Source organism: Geotrypetes seraphini, chromosome 8, assembly GCF_902459505.1.
Source record: "Geotrypetes seraphini chromosome 8, aGeoSer1.1, whole genome shotgun sequence".
In the NCBI taxonomy this organism is placed as follows: Eukaryota; Metazoa; Chordata; class Amphibia; order Gymnophiona; family Dermophiidae; genus Geotrypetes; species Geotrypetes seraphini.
The window spans coordinates 184,841,984-184,855,213 of NC_047091.1; the positions used below are offsets into that span (position 1 = coordinate 184,841,984).

The 13,230-nt window shown below is 43.5% G+C and overlaps 1 protein-coding gene across 1 annotated transcript in view; it reads right to left on the reverse strand.

The window, feature by feature from the left end:
• Positions 1-13,230, reverse strand: part of LOC117365534 — a 113,958-nt gene that overhangs the window by 81,041 nt on the left and 19,687 nt on the right. Inside the window, exon 2 of the mRNA XM_033956016.1 lies at positions 5,674-5,726. Coding sequence (XP_033811907.1) covers positions 5,674-5,726 — 53 coding nt within the window. The remainder of the gene's footprint in view (positions 1-5,673; positions 5,727-13,230) is intronic.

Genomic DNA, 13,230 nt, shown 5'->3' on the forward strand with positions numbered 1-13,230 from the left:
GCGTTTACGTGAATATTTGTATGCATGTGTGAGGATGGGGGGGGGGGTGGCTGGAGGGAAGAGAGAGCTGTCAGATTGGGGGGGGGGGGGGGTGAAGGGCTCATTAGAGCTTTGCTAAAGTGCCTGGAAAGGACCCAAGCACGAGTGTCAGCCGCACGGTGAGAGGTGTTTCGAAAAATGAAGCAAGAACCCAGCCAAAGACTGCAGGGAGGAGAGACTGGAAAACCTGGTTTGTTTTAAGTTGTTGATTTGGCAACAGAAAATGACTCAAACAGAAACTCTTTGTTGTCACTCTTCTGGAAGAGCTCGAGTGGCAGAAATAGCAGGAGTTCGAGCTTATTTCTGGCCATGCATTTGGGGGTTTGCTTCTTCTTCTTCTTCTTTTTTTTTTTTTAATTACAAACGCAGAACTGTAAACATTTATTAACAGACGCTATGAAATAACCATCCTGCAACGAATCGTTTCTATAGCTGTAAACATGAACTTCAGGCACTTTCTCTGACCCTAATGGGCTCACAAGCTGCTTCCTGTCCCTAGGGAAAAGGAGGGTTAAGTGACTTGCCCAGTAGGAACTGAACCCAGCTCCCTGGGATCAAAGTCAGCTGCACACTCTCAAGTAGGGTTTCGTGCAATTGATTGCCTCTCCTTCCCACGCTGCCAGCTGTCCCTCCCTCTCCTATGTACCCTTTCCCTCGTGCCCTTACAGCTGCTGTCCCATTCCTACATCTTTATAGTGCTACCTTTTTGTTCTCCTAAACTCTTATACCTCTTCCTGGCCCTCCCCCCAAACCCTAATTCTTCCACCAGTCCCTCTCTCCTAAAAGCTTATATCACTGCCAGGATACCCTGTAGCCTCTTTAAAGTAGAAAGCCTTTTCTTTAAAAACAAACTCTCTTCTCATTATAGGAATCAGTTTATACGCTAACAGGGCAAAAAGCCTAGAAATTGCCTGCTAACGACTAAAGAACCCTCTACTCTCCATCCTCACTGTCCAGCATCAACCTATCTTCTCTTTTCCTGTATGAGTCCAGCATCTCTATGTAGCCCTGCCTGCACACCTCCCCTCCCCCCTTCCCGCAGTCCTCCAAATGTTAAAAGCAGCAATAATGTAAACTGGTACCCTCCAGCCGTCCCTACGGGAGCCATTTGTCTGCCATGTCCTTTTATCTGCTATGATGTAATTTCCTGTTGGTCGGATTGGCTGTTTACATTGCTGCTACTGCCAGCATGAATTTGGAGGTCCACTGGGAGGAGAGGAGAGGAACGGAGAGATACCAGAACCAATGGGGTGGAGGACCGGGAGATGGAGAGATGCTGGGCTTGTGGGAGAAGGGGGAGTATGGCAAGGTGCCAGACCTGTGGGGAGGGGAGGAAGAGAGACCAGATCCAGGAGAGACAAGAAGAAGGGGAGAGATTATGGATCTGAAAGGAACCAGATAGAGAGAACATAAGAATAGCCTTACTAGGTCAAACCAATGGTTCATCAAGCCCAGTAGTCCGTTCTCACGGTGGCCAATCCAGGTCACCCAAGAAGTACTAGGATCTGGGGTAATTAAAGGATTTTCATAGACCAGGTTTGTCCAACCTTTTTCTATCAGGGGCCACATTTTATATTTTGTAACATTGGGAGGACGAAAACACTGCCATCAGATTTTGCCCCGTGTTTTGTCAAAACATCATCTCCTCCCCAGCTTTGACTGACCTCTCTAACTCCTGTTACGCTTCCCCCCAGCACTCCCCTGGTTTCTTTTCCCTCAGCTGCAGAAGAAATAGCGAGATTCCTGCTTCTCCACCACAACTTAGCGGTCTGCATGCTTGAGCCAAGTTGTGCAGGAAGTTCTGGTTGGTCCTGAAAAGACATGGAATTGCAAAATCAACCGTAACTTTGTCCCTGTGTGGCTCAAGATTGCAGAGAGCCATGTTGCAGCAGAGACGCAGGATTCTTGCTGTAAATGCCAATTAGAATGGCCAAGCTTCCGCTTCCAAGGTCCAGAAAAAAGCACTTGGCGGGTTGAACAAGCCAATCCTAGTGTATAGCCCCCTAGTGGTGATGTGATGCAATTACATTACAATTTAGTACTTTCACTAAGTTGCAGTAGCCGATTTAGCAATGCCCTAAAAATTTGCACGTGCTAAATGCTAACGAGCACCAATGCGTCCATAGCGGCTAGCACGCCTTAGCAAAAAGACCCCTTAATTATTACAATTAAATTTATGAGATGGAATAGAGGGAGATATACTAAGATGGATAGGCAAATGGGTTCATATTCATGATTGTCAGCACGAGACACCAGCGTGCTGACAATCCAGCACTGACAATTTAGCGCAAGACAGAAGTGCGCTGCCGAAAGCCGCTGAAATCATATTTTTTAAGAGCTCCAACGGGGTGTGTGGGGGGGCACTTTAATGCATAGTGTTCGCACTGCCATTGGGGGGGGTGTGCAACCCCCCACATTATAGAGAAAATGGAACAATTTCCAATTTTTTTCAGGAAAAGTCTGTTTTGTCTATAATGTGGGGGGTTGCACCCCCCACACCTCCCCAACGGCAGCACAAACACTATGCATTAAAGTGCCCCCCCACACACACCCCCATCGGAGCTCTTAAAAAATAAGTTTTCGGCAGCTTTCGACGGCGCACTTCTGTCTTGCGCTAGATTGTCGATGTGCTGGTGTCTCGCGCGATTATCCCATCACCGGCAAATGACTGGAGAACAGAAAGCAGAGAGTGGGCATAAATGGGAAGTTCTCAGACTGGGAGAATGTGACTAGCGGTGTGCCCCAGGGCTCGGTACTTGAGCCCATCTTATTTAATATTTTCATCAATGACCTAGAAGAAGGAACATCCAGTGAGATCATCAAGCTTGCAGATGACACAAAGCTATGCCGGGCAATCAGATCGCAGAAGGATAGCGAGGAACTCCAGAGTGACTTGTGTCAGATAGAGAAATGGGCGGAGAAATGGCAGATGAAGTTTAATGTGGAAAAGTGCAAAGCAATGTATTTAGGCAGAAAGAACAAGGAACACGAGTATAGAATGTCAGGAGCAACTCTGGGTAAGAGCGAACCAGAAAAGGACCTGGCTGTACTGATAGATAGGACCCTGAAACCGTCGGCACAATGCGCGGCAGCAGCAAAGAAAGCAAATAGAATGTTAGGCATGATAAAGAAAGGAATCACGAGTAGATCGGAGAAAGTTATAATGCCGCTTTATAGGACAATGGTCAGACCACACTTGGAATACTGTGTCCAACATTGGTCTCCCAACCTAAAGAAGGATATAAAACTGCTGGAGAGAGTGCAGAGACGAGCAACGAAGCTAATAAAAGGTATGGAGAACTTGGAATACGAGGAACAACTTAAGAGACTGGGATTGTTCTCCCTTGAGAAAAGGAGACTGCGAGGGGATATGATCGAGACTTTCAAAATACTGAAAGGAATCGACAAAATAGAGCAGGAAAAAAAATGATTTACAATGTCCAAAGTGACACGGACAAGAGGACATGGACTGAAGCTAAGGGGGGACAAGTCCAGGACAAATATCAGGAAGTTCTGTTTCACGCAACGAGTGGTGGACACCTGGAATGCTCTCCCAGAGGAGGTTATTGCGGAATCCACCGTTCTAGGATTTAAAAGCAAACTAGACGCACATCTCCTTACGAGAGGCATAGAGGGATGTGGGTGACTAAAATTACGCCAGGTGTACACCTGGCTGGGCCTCCGCGTGTGCGGATTGCTGGACTTGATGGACCAAAGGTTTGATCCGGAGATGGCAGTTCTTATATTCTTATGATATAATCACGGTCAGATGTTTCAATAGGTTTCCCCTTCAAGTCACACCAACACAGAGGTTACTGATTTCGTGATCACTAAACACTAATGCACGACAATGTGTCCATAGGATATAATTCTGAGTGTATGTGAATATTTAAATTATTTATCTTATAAGCGAGACATACATTTTTCTTACTTATTTTTGCACTGAGAAATCTTACTCAGCTATACAGCATAGGATATAATGGACATGTTAGCACGCATTAGCATTTAGGGCATGCTAATTTTTAGCAGGCACTAAATCAGTTAGTGCGCCTTTGTAAAAGGACCCCTAAATAGTTAAGTCCAATTGTTATCAGATGTTGTTTACACAAGGTAAATTAAATTTTCAAATAAATGAATAGGAAAGCTAATTTACTATTCATGTGTGATCAAATTCACGTTGATCACACCATTAGATTTAGTGATAATATTCAAACAAACATGATGGTAAAGGGGATGGAACTCCTCTCGGATGAAGAAAGACTAAAACGGTTGGGGCTCTTCAGCTTGGAAAAGAGAGGGCTGAGGGGAGATAGGGTTGAAGTCTACAAAATCCTGAGTGGACTAGAACGGGTTCAAGTGGATCGATTTTGCGCTCCGTCAAAAATGACAAAGACTCGATGAAGTTACAGGGAAATACTTTTAAAACCAATAGGAGAAGATTTTTTTTCACTCAGAGAATAGTTAAGCTCTGCAACGCTTTGCCAGAGGTTGTGGTAAGAGCGGATAGTGTAGCTGGTTTTAAGAAAGGTTTGGACAAGTTCCTGGAGGAAAAGTCCATAGCCTGTTATTGAGAAAGACATGGGGGGAAGCCCCTGCTTGCCCAGGATCGGTAGCATGGAATGTTGATACTCTTTGAAATTCAGAATCTTGTTGCTCTTTGGGATTCCGGAATCTTTTTATTACTCTTTGGGATTCTGTATGGAATATTGCTACTCTTTGGGTTTTGGCCAGGTATTACTACTACTATTATCACTTATATAGCACTGAAAGTCATGCGCAGTGCTGTATATTTTGACATTTATAGACAGTCCCTGCTCAGAAGAGCTTACAATCTAACTCGGACAGACAGACACGACATATAGTGTTGGGGATGCAGAACCCAAGGTGAAAAGAGTTAGGGGTTGAAAGCACTCTCAAAGAGGTGACGCGGATTGGCCACTGTGAAAATGGGCTACTGGAGTTGATGGACCTTTGGTGTGACCCAGTAAGGCTATTCTTATGCCTTTCAGCAGAGCACCAACTTTGTTCCAGGATTTCCAGAACCACAAGTAAACATTTGACTAGATGATTCTTTTAAACCAGAGACTGTTTCTCAGTCCCAAAGTTCAATAAAATACAAAATGTGTATATACAAGTATGCACACAAAAATAAAAGTATTTTTAAAAACCTGATTTCATTGGTATCACTGCTTTCTTGTGTTGGGTATTGCTGAGCTGTTGTCCTGTCACCAATCTGGAGCCAGCAGCTCTTCTGAAAATCCTGATGTTTGCTACTATCCTATCTGTAAACAAATGAAAAGAAGCAAAACCCTAACCTCCCTGGATGAATGCAGGCAAAAAACCCCTCCCTCTCCCTTTTACTAAACTGTGATAGTGTTTATTAGCGCAGGGAGCCGCGCTGAATGCTCCGTGCTGAGTTTCTATGCGTGTCGGGAGAAGCGCGGCTTCCTGCGCTAATAACCGCTATCACTGTTTAGTAAAAGGGAGGGAGGGGGTGAAATGTGCAAAAGAACAGATAATTCTTTTATCCCTAAGCTGACATTTCCAGGGAAAAAAAATGCTTCAGCTATAAAATCAGCTCACAGAGTTTCAACACATACATTCACACAATATCTGAAATTCCTCGGTAATTACCTCACAGCTTCACAGTTTCTCACACATAGCTTATACTGACTGCACCACAGAACCTGTTAGAATTCAAAGACAAGAGATCACTCTTAAGGTTTTAGATCTTCAGTTCTCAAGAACGTTTTGCTTTCAAAAATAGTTTCAAATTCTCCATGCTATGTACAACTGTGTATACTGGTTAAGGTCTCAAGAAAATAGTAATCGGAAATAAATTGCAGGAATGCACTCCAGCACTGCAGCAGAAAAACAGCTGAATAATAAGGGGTTCTTTTATTAAGGTGCGCTAAAGATTAGCTAAGGCGCCCATAGAATATAATGGATGCCTTAGCATTTTGCACACCTTAATAAAAGGACCCCTAAAATAAATATAAAACATTTGCTTTAAACACCAATGATATGAGGCAAACTGAGTTGAATCAGTGAAGGGAAGGGATTAAAATGCTCTATTTCCCAGTACGTAACACAGTTGAAAAGTTCTTTTCACTTTTCCTAATATTACTGCAGCCAATGATAAAAAGCCTATTGTGGCTTTGTGCGTAATAGCATGTGTTAAATCGCCGGATGTGCTAGCCACTACCACCTCCTTTTAAGCAGGTGGTAGTTTTTGGCCAGCGCGAGGGTTAGCGCGTGATTAAAAGTCACGTGCGTTAACCCCGCTAGCGCGCCTTTGTAAAAGGAGCCCAAAGTCTTCAATTTTTTCAGAACGTTTGATACGATATGCACATTCTTAAACTGAGAGGTAACTCATTCCAGATAGAAACAAAATGAAAAAAAGCAAGAATGAGAAACAGAGAGAGTAGAGAGGGACAGATTCTTCAAACTTTCGAATAATAAAAGAACAAGAGGGCATTCGGAAAAGTTGAAAGGGGACAGATTCAAAACGAACGCTAGGAAGTTCTTCTTTACCCAACGTGTGGTGGACACCTGGAATGCGCTTCCAGAGGGCGTAATAGGGCAGAGTACGGTACTGGGGTTCAAGAAAGGATTGGACAATTTCCTACTGGAAAAGGGGATAGAGGGGTATAGATAGAGGATTACTGCACAGGTCCTGGAACTGTTGGGCCACCGCGTGAGCGGACTGCTGGGCACGATGGGCCTCAGGTCTGACCCAGCGGAGGCATTGCTTATGTTCTTATATTCTTAGAAGCTTTAACCTGAGCACCTTTAACAGAAGGAAAAAGTAAAGGATGCTGTGTTGTAGATCTTCGACTTCTCTGACTTGAGTTTGATGGTAATGATAAAAGTCAACTGGAAATCTGACCATGAACAATTTTAAAAACTATAAATTTAACTCTGTTTTGAACGGGCAACAAATGGTGAGAGCCCTGAAAAGAGGTGTCACGTGTTCATATTTTGTTCCACTGAAAATCAATCATGCAGCCGTATTTTGTATTAACTGCAATCTCTTCAAATAACTTTTACTTCGATCATACTGAGTTGCAGTAATCCAGTTGTGTTAAAATAACTGACTAAACTACGGGCTCCTTTTATCAAGCCACGCTAGCGGGGTTAGCCCGTCGGACATTTCATCACGCGCTAACCCCCGCGGCCGCCTAAACAACTAACGCCTGCTCAATGCAGGCGTTAGCGACTAGCGCGGCAGGCGGTTTAACATGCGGTATTACGCGCGTTAAACCCCTACCGCAGCTTGATAAAAGACCCCTAAAATCGAAAAGTGTTGGGTATAAAATAATAGGTGTACAGATTTCAGTGAAAGTAAATTCAAGAAACATTTTCTAATCACACAGTGAATCTGTTCAAGAAAAGAAACAGTAGAGTGTAGGATAATACCAAGACTCTAGAGGATTTTTCTATTCGTAAAGTTTCCCCAGTATGTAAAGAGATTGCTATTGGAGAAACCCCTTGAATGGACTGTATGCCCGAAAAGGGACCAACAGAGCCTCCTCGCTTGAATGGCAAAAGGCCAACGGGCACAGTCAATGGGGCCCGAGAAACTTGGATGATGGCTTGAGTTGAGTGGGAGTAGAGTATAACTTGAATGGTGGTGCCTATTCATATGTGGATAGCAGTGTCTCCTATTAACCCAATTTTGTGTAATAGGGTGGCCCTGGGTCTAGGTAGGGACAGCTAATAGTGTCAATACTAGGCTAGATACGTAGTTAGTGGTTATATCTAAGACATTGTTATATCTAAGTTGGGACTAAGTTGTTTGTTTATATTAATGGCTAAGTTGACATATGGTGTAACCAATGCTGCAGCCTTTGATCAATAAGTTATTTTAGAAGAATTACCATGGACTCAGATTGCATTTTGTCGTGGGCCTCCCTGATTTGAGAGATTTTGTTAGGAAGACCAAAAACCTCTGGCCCACACCACAATAACTTTGTTTCAGTAGGGTTCAATTTCATCCAAAATAGCAATGACCAGTGAGATAACATAGAACTACAAGAACAAATATTTGAAGAGAATTCACTCAAATCTGGACCTACCTCCTGTAGTTAAAAAAATGTAATCTGCATACGTAAAGAGGGTTTCACCAGAAGATAAGGATAAAACTTGCAAATATTAAACCATATTGGGGACAGTGGCACTGAGGCACTCCACATCCAGGCCCCCAGGAAGAAGATGTTTTTCCACCAAATTTTACTACATAAGACCTTTGTGCAAAAAAAACCCTTTAAACCAGTTTAAAAAAGATGAAGTTTTATTTCTATCATTTAAATTTCTCCAGAATTCTACTGTTCAACGGCCCCCCCCCCTTCTGCTTCTATTCCTTTCTCTCCTCTCTTCTACCTTCCAAAGTATTTAGATCAATGCTGTCTTGTTAAAATGTTTATTTTATTTTTATTTTTCCTCTAACTCTACTTTTCACTTCTCTATTACCCTCCAGGTACTTTAGTTAGATTGTGAGCCTTCGGGACAGTAAGGGAATTTTTCAAGTACCTTTCTTATTTCTAATCTTAATGTATATTTTCTGTAAACCGCTTAGAACCTAACGGATGTAGCGGTATATAAGAAATAAATTACATTACATTACATTACATTACATAAAATGTGATTCATGGCATTAAACACTGTGGATAAGTCAAACCGCAGCAATTCCTTCAAACAAATTATGAACTTTAGAGATAAGTGAAAGAAGCAGGGTCTCTTTACTATGATTTGGGCAGAATCCATGTTGAGACACAAGCGGTACAGAGTGTTTACCTAAATACTTCAAAAGTTGTTTAAAAACAATCAATTCCAAATGCTTAATTAATATCGGAATGTTAGCGATGGGACAAGAACTAGTGGTAGACGAAGAGCCTAATGTAGAGGATTTCAAGAATGGAGTAAGCATAATCTGTCCCATGAAGAAAGATTAAAAAACACAAACCATGGAGGGGTATTTCCAATGGGACGCCTAAATCTGAGTTTAGGGGCTCCTTTTACGAAGACGCAGCAGCGACTTTTTAATCACGCGCTACCCCCGCGCTAGCCGAAAAACTACCTCCTGCTCAAGAGGAGGCAGTAGCAGCTAGCGTGGCCGGCGGTTTAGCTTCGTAAAAGGAGCTCTAGATGTTTTGGGAAAGATATCCAGAAATTCAGTAGAGAAAATATCCATTCTTAAAATAGCAAGACATCTATCTTTATTTTGTTGTTGTTGTTGAAAATGACCTATGTAGACATTTTGGTCCTTAGTATGCTGTTTATCTTTTTCGATTCATCTCACAATAGACAGTATTTCAAAACTTCAATCTTTCTATTTTCTAACATGTTTCTTTGTAGGTCTTAAGAAGTTCCAGCATTAGCCAAGTGTTTCCGATGGCTAGAATACTATTTTGGCACTGGCCTCCTCATTAGACCCGTTTTCAAATTTTGTAAAGATTTGTGTTAAATATCTTAATAAAAATAAAAAGTCTTTCAACTTATCTTTTGTTGTTAAATTTGCTTTTGTCACTGATATCGGGAAGGGACCTGTCATTCCGACATGTTTCGCCCGAAGGCTGTATCAAGAAAAGTCCCCTACAATAAAGAATTCAATTCATTGAAAAATCAGTTTGATAAAAACCTTCATATAATTTACAATCTTCTCTTAAGGTTAGCTACTTAACCATATATCACTTATTAGTTAAATAGTTATCCCTTCTGTTTCAGCTCCACACCGTCCCGATCAATGATAACTTTAGAACACAGATGGCCGCGGCGTTTTTTTTGGATTGTATTTTTAAACCTCCCACTTCACCGATGTCAGGAGCATTGAGGTTTAAACCAGGAAATAGAGTGGATGTCCCTTATTTGATTCCTGAAAACCCGACTGGATTGCGACCCTCGAGGAGGGACTTTGACACCCCTGACTTACAGTATTAAAAGTTGGGCTACATATAACATCTATTCAGTACATGTTTATCTTTTTCGGTCATTCTTGAATATTGAATACGTCCACATGAAAAACGCACAAAAGCAAGTTTTCGTCCAGGCGTTCTTAGCAAACTGTTCAGACAGCTGAACATAGCAGAGGGGCTCCTCTAAGAAGTACTGTAGTGAATTTCACATTAAAAGTACCAGGTACAGATGTCACTATATCTGGCTTATATTGTATAGTGAGCCCTCCAAAAATTCACCAAAAATGTACTGTACCCACCTGTATACCACAATAGCCCTTAAGCCTGCAGCTGTCATTTTAATGTAAGTACAGTAGGTTTTGGAGGGTTCACCATACAATAGAAGCAAGATATAGTGACATCTGTACCTGGGACATTTAATGTGAAATTCACTGCAGTAACCCCCAGAATGCCCCTCTGCTCTCTGGGCTCAAATGTCTGTGTTAACATCTGAAGCTGCTAGGGCTGAGAACTTTTCAGCACCCCCTCATAATACAGGCTAGAACGTACTGGTTTTATTAACATCTTTGAGTGGTGGGAGGGGGGAGGTCGGTGACCACTGAGAAAGTAAGGGGGGGTCATCCCTTAATCCCTCCAGTGGTCATGTGGTTAGCATTTAGATGCTTTTAAAACAGATCTACCTCCAAACTTCTAAAAAAAAAAAAAAAAAAAGCCCGGGACTTTTTCTTAAAGGTTTGATTATGCCTAACAAGCGTCCAAGTTCTAAGCCCTCCCTAAGCCTGCCCAAACATGCCTCTAACCCGCCCCTCTTAAGATTTGGACGCACTGGAGACAAAACAACCAGAAAGACATCTAGAAAGTCTGTTTTGAGAAGGCCCACTTGGACGTCCATCTTTTTTGAAAATGAGCCCCATAGTCAAGAAAATAAGAACATAAGAAATGGCTTTGCCGGATCAGACCTTAGTTCCATCTAGTCCGGCGACCCGCACTCGCGGAGGCCAAGCCAGGTGTTCCCTGCTGAGAAACCTTTTTACTCGTATCCCTCAATGTGATTTGCGAGAAGGTGTGCGTCCAACTTGCCCTTGAATCCCGGAATGTTGGTCTCCATCAGGGAGAGCGTTCCAAGCGTTCACCACTCGTTGTGCGAAACAGAATTTCCTGATATTTGTCCTGGGCCTGGTGCCTCTCAGTTTCAGTCCATGACCTCTTGCCCGAGTCACATTGGACAATGTGAATAACGATGTTTCTTGCTCTATTTTGTCGAATCCTTTTAGTATTTTAAAAGACTCTATCATGTCCCCTCGCAGTCTTCTCTTCTCGAGGGTGAACATTCCCAGTTTTCCGAGGCGTTCTTTGTAGCTCAAATTCTCGATACCTTTTACTAGCTTCGTGGCTCGCCTTTGCACCATCTCCAGCAGGGTTATATCCTTCTTTAGGTAAGGAGACCAGTGTTGGACACAGTATAAGAACATAAGAACTGCCATCACCGGATCAGACCCTGGGTCCATCAAGTTCGGTGATCCGCTCACGCGGAGGCCAGCCAGGTGCGACCTGGCGAAAACTTCCGGCCGGCCCCGTGTTCCCTCTAAGCTGAGCAGGTGTCCTCCAGCTGCATTGCTACCACTAGGGGGTGGAATATTTTCAGTCGCTAAGGACAGGTATGTTCCCTGGAGTCCTGCAGAACTTGCATGTCCCTCACAATTGAAAAATGTGACAGTAAAACAGCACCCTCTATTGGTGAGACTGTGGGTGGAGGACTCCTGCTCAGCTTAGAGGGAACACCTTCCGAAGAGATGTGCATCTAAGTTGCCCTTAAATCCTAGAATGGTGGGTTCCGCAGCAATCTCCACCGGGAGAGCGTTCCAGTTGTCCACCACCTGCTGTGTGAAGCAGAACTTTCTGGCATTTGTCCTGGGCTTATCTCCCCTCAGTTTCAGTCCACGACCTCTTGTTCCTTTAGTAGTGTTATCCACTGGGCCGCTTCTCCAGGTAGATTGCAAAATACATTCTAAGGGCATAGATCTAAAGTGCATACAGATCAACTTAACCTTTTTAGTAAAGAGATAATTTGATCTTCCATTAGGTGTGAAAAAGATGGAAACCGATTTGAGTGTGGTAGCAAAACTACAAAAAGGTGGTACAGTACTCCCCTGAAATTCGTGGGGGTTCCGTTCCAGGAACCCCCGCGAACCTTGAAAAACCGCAAATACGGTTTTTCGTGGGGGAGACTGGAGAGGGCAGCGGGAGAGACAGGAGAGAGCAGCCGGAGCGCCGGCGAGTGAAGGAAATCACTCGCGGTATGCTCCGACCGCCTCTTCCTGCACGGAAGTCGAGCCTCACCAATCAGGAGCTGCGTGTCAAAACAGCTCCTGATTGGTGAGGCCCGACTGTAGTGCAGGAAGAGGCGGTCGGAGCATACCGCGAGTGATTTCCTTCACTCGCTGGTGCTCCGGCTGCTCTCTCCTGCCTCTCTGGCTGTCCTCTTCTGGTCGGCGGTCGGAAAATACTGCGAATGACCGGGGGAACACTGTATACAAGTCCCAATCCTTTTGACTCTCCCTCCCTCCTAGTAGCTAGAAAACTGCGACTTCTACTGGTAAATATTTAGAGAGCTACAAGGAAAAGACAGCTCTGCATAGATGCACAAAAGACACAGTCCCTGCCCATCCTGCACTACAGAACCCACAGTCTAGTGAAGACAGACAGACAAGGAAACTAAAGTCTCGCAGCATAATCAAGGGTTGGCCGTGGAGTCATAACAGACACAACCATTCAGAGGGTTGAAGGTTAAATAAATACACTTTATTAATTATCACAAGAAGGCAACAGCCTGTTCCTTTCTCAAGCATCATAAAAAGAGAACAAAAACAGCCTTTTGGATTCAAGGATAATTTCCCTTGTGCCTAACCTTTGTCTTCGAGATAAATCAAAACCGGGATTAGCAGTTCACACGTTCTGGGGTAAAACTTGGCCTTCGTCAATCAAGCCTCTGCCGCTTATAAATATGTGGCGAAGGCTTCTGTTGGAGAACAGTTCTTGCCTTCCCTGGCTTGGCTGTGCTCAGGAGTTTTATCCTCCTTCACCGAGCCACGCCCTCTCTGCTCTGTATTACAAGGTTTAAGGTGACTCTAGGAGGGAGTATTATTAACCCTTTAATTAACAGATGGCGAAACGGCTGCTTTATGTAACTTGATGTTGAACGAGAACAGTGCCAAGTAACGGGCATTTGGAGATGCAGATCTCCCATAAGAGCCGTAGAAGACACATGTTGCTTCTG